The sequence below is a fragment of the Antrostomus carolinensis genome, unplaced genomic scaffold (genome assembly GCF_000700745.2).
Source record: "Antrostomus carolinensis isolate BGI_N321 unplaced genomic scaffold, ASM70074v2 scaffold28422, whole genome shotgun sequence".
NCBI lineage: Eukaryota > Metazoa > Chordata > Aves > Caprimulgiformes > Caprimulgidae > Antrostomus > Antrostomus carolinensis.
The window spans coordinates 1-706 of NW_010299376.1; the positions used below are offsets into that span (position 1 = coordinate 1).

Genomic DNA, 706 nt, shown 5'->3' on the forward strand with positions numbered 1-706 from the left:
GTATGCCAGTACCCCGGGAAAAGCGGGAACGCCTCAGGGGTAAGATGTGGCCCTGAGGGCAGATGGCTGCTGGCCCCAGAAGTCTTTTTCTAGAGGGACAGGGTGCAGACATCTGGGCACAGGGCTGCCCAGCCCTGCTCTGCCCCTTCTGGCACCCCCTGCTCCAGCCCCTCCGTGGATGGGGACCACATTCTCCCCTGTCCCCAACACATCCCCCCAGCCCCACGCAGTGCTCTGGCACCCAGAGTGTGCCCAGCGAGACCAGCCTGTCCCAGCTCAGGCTCAGGGGCAGCCTCGATGCCCTTCACCCACCCTCCCCAGCCCTGCCCACTGTGGCCAGGCTCCGGGGACCTTCCCTCCGTGCCCCAAAAAAGTTGGGTATTTAGATGGAGGGAGGGATGCTCTGGGGAAACAGAAATCCTTGCTGTGGGAAGCACGTCAAGGGAGTCACGCTGTACAGGGGTGAAGAGGCCGGGGCGGGCAGGGGGCTGTTACTTGGTGCCCTCGTCCGGGTTGCCTTCGCCATCTGTCTTCCCTTCCTCTTCTGTCTTCTGGTCGTCCGTGTTCAGCCTCTGCTGCTTTTTCCGGCGCACGCATTTCACCACCATCAGCACCAGGATCAGCACAGCCAAGAAGCCGCCTACAGAGCTACCCACAATGACAGCCACTGTGGAGTCGTGCTTGGGGGGCTCTGCGGGGACAGATG

The 706-nt window shown here is 62.7% G+C and overlaps 1 protein-coding gene across 2 annotated transcripts in view; it reads right to left on the reverse strand.

The window, feature by feature from the left end:
• Nucleotides 1–448: 448 nt before the first annotated feature.
• Nucleotides 449–706, reverse strand: part of SCN2B (sodium voltage-gated channel beta subunit 2) — a 3,572-nt gene continuing 3,314 nt past the window's right edge. For both annotated transcript variants that reach the window (XM_010162783.1, XM_010162784.2), the window contains one exon: nt 449–691. In XM_010162783.1, coding sequence (XP_010161085.1) covers nt 492–691 — 200 coding nt within the window. In that variant the 3' untranslated portion in view covers nt 449–491. The remainder of the gene's footprint in view (nt 692–706) is intronic.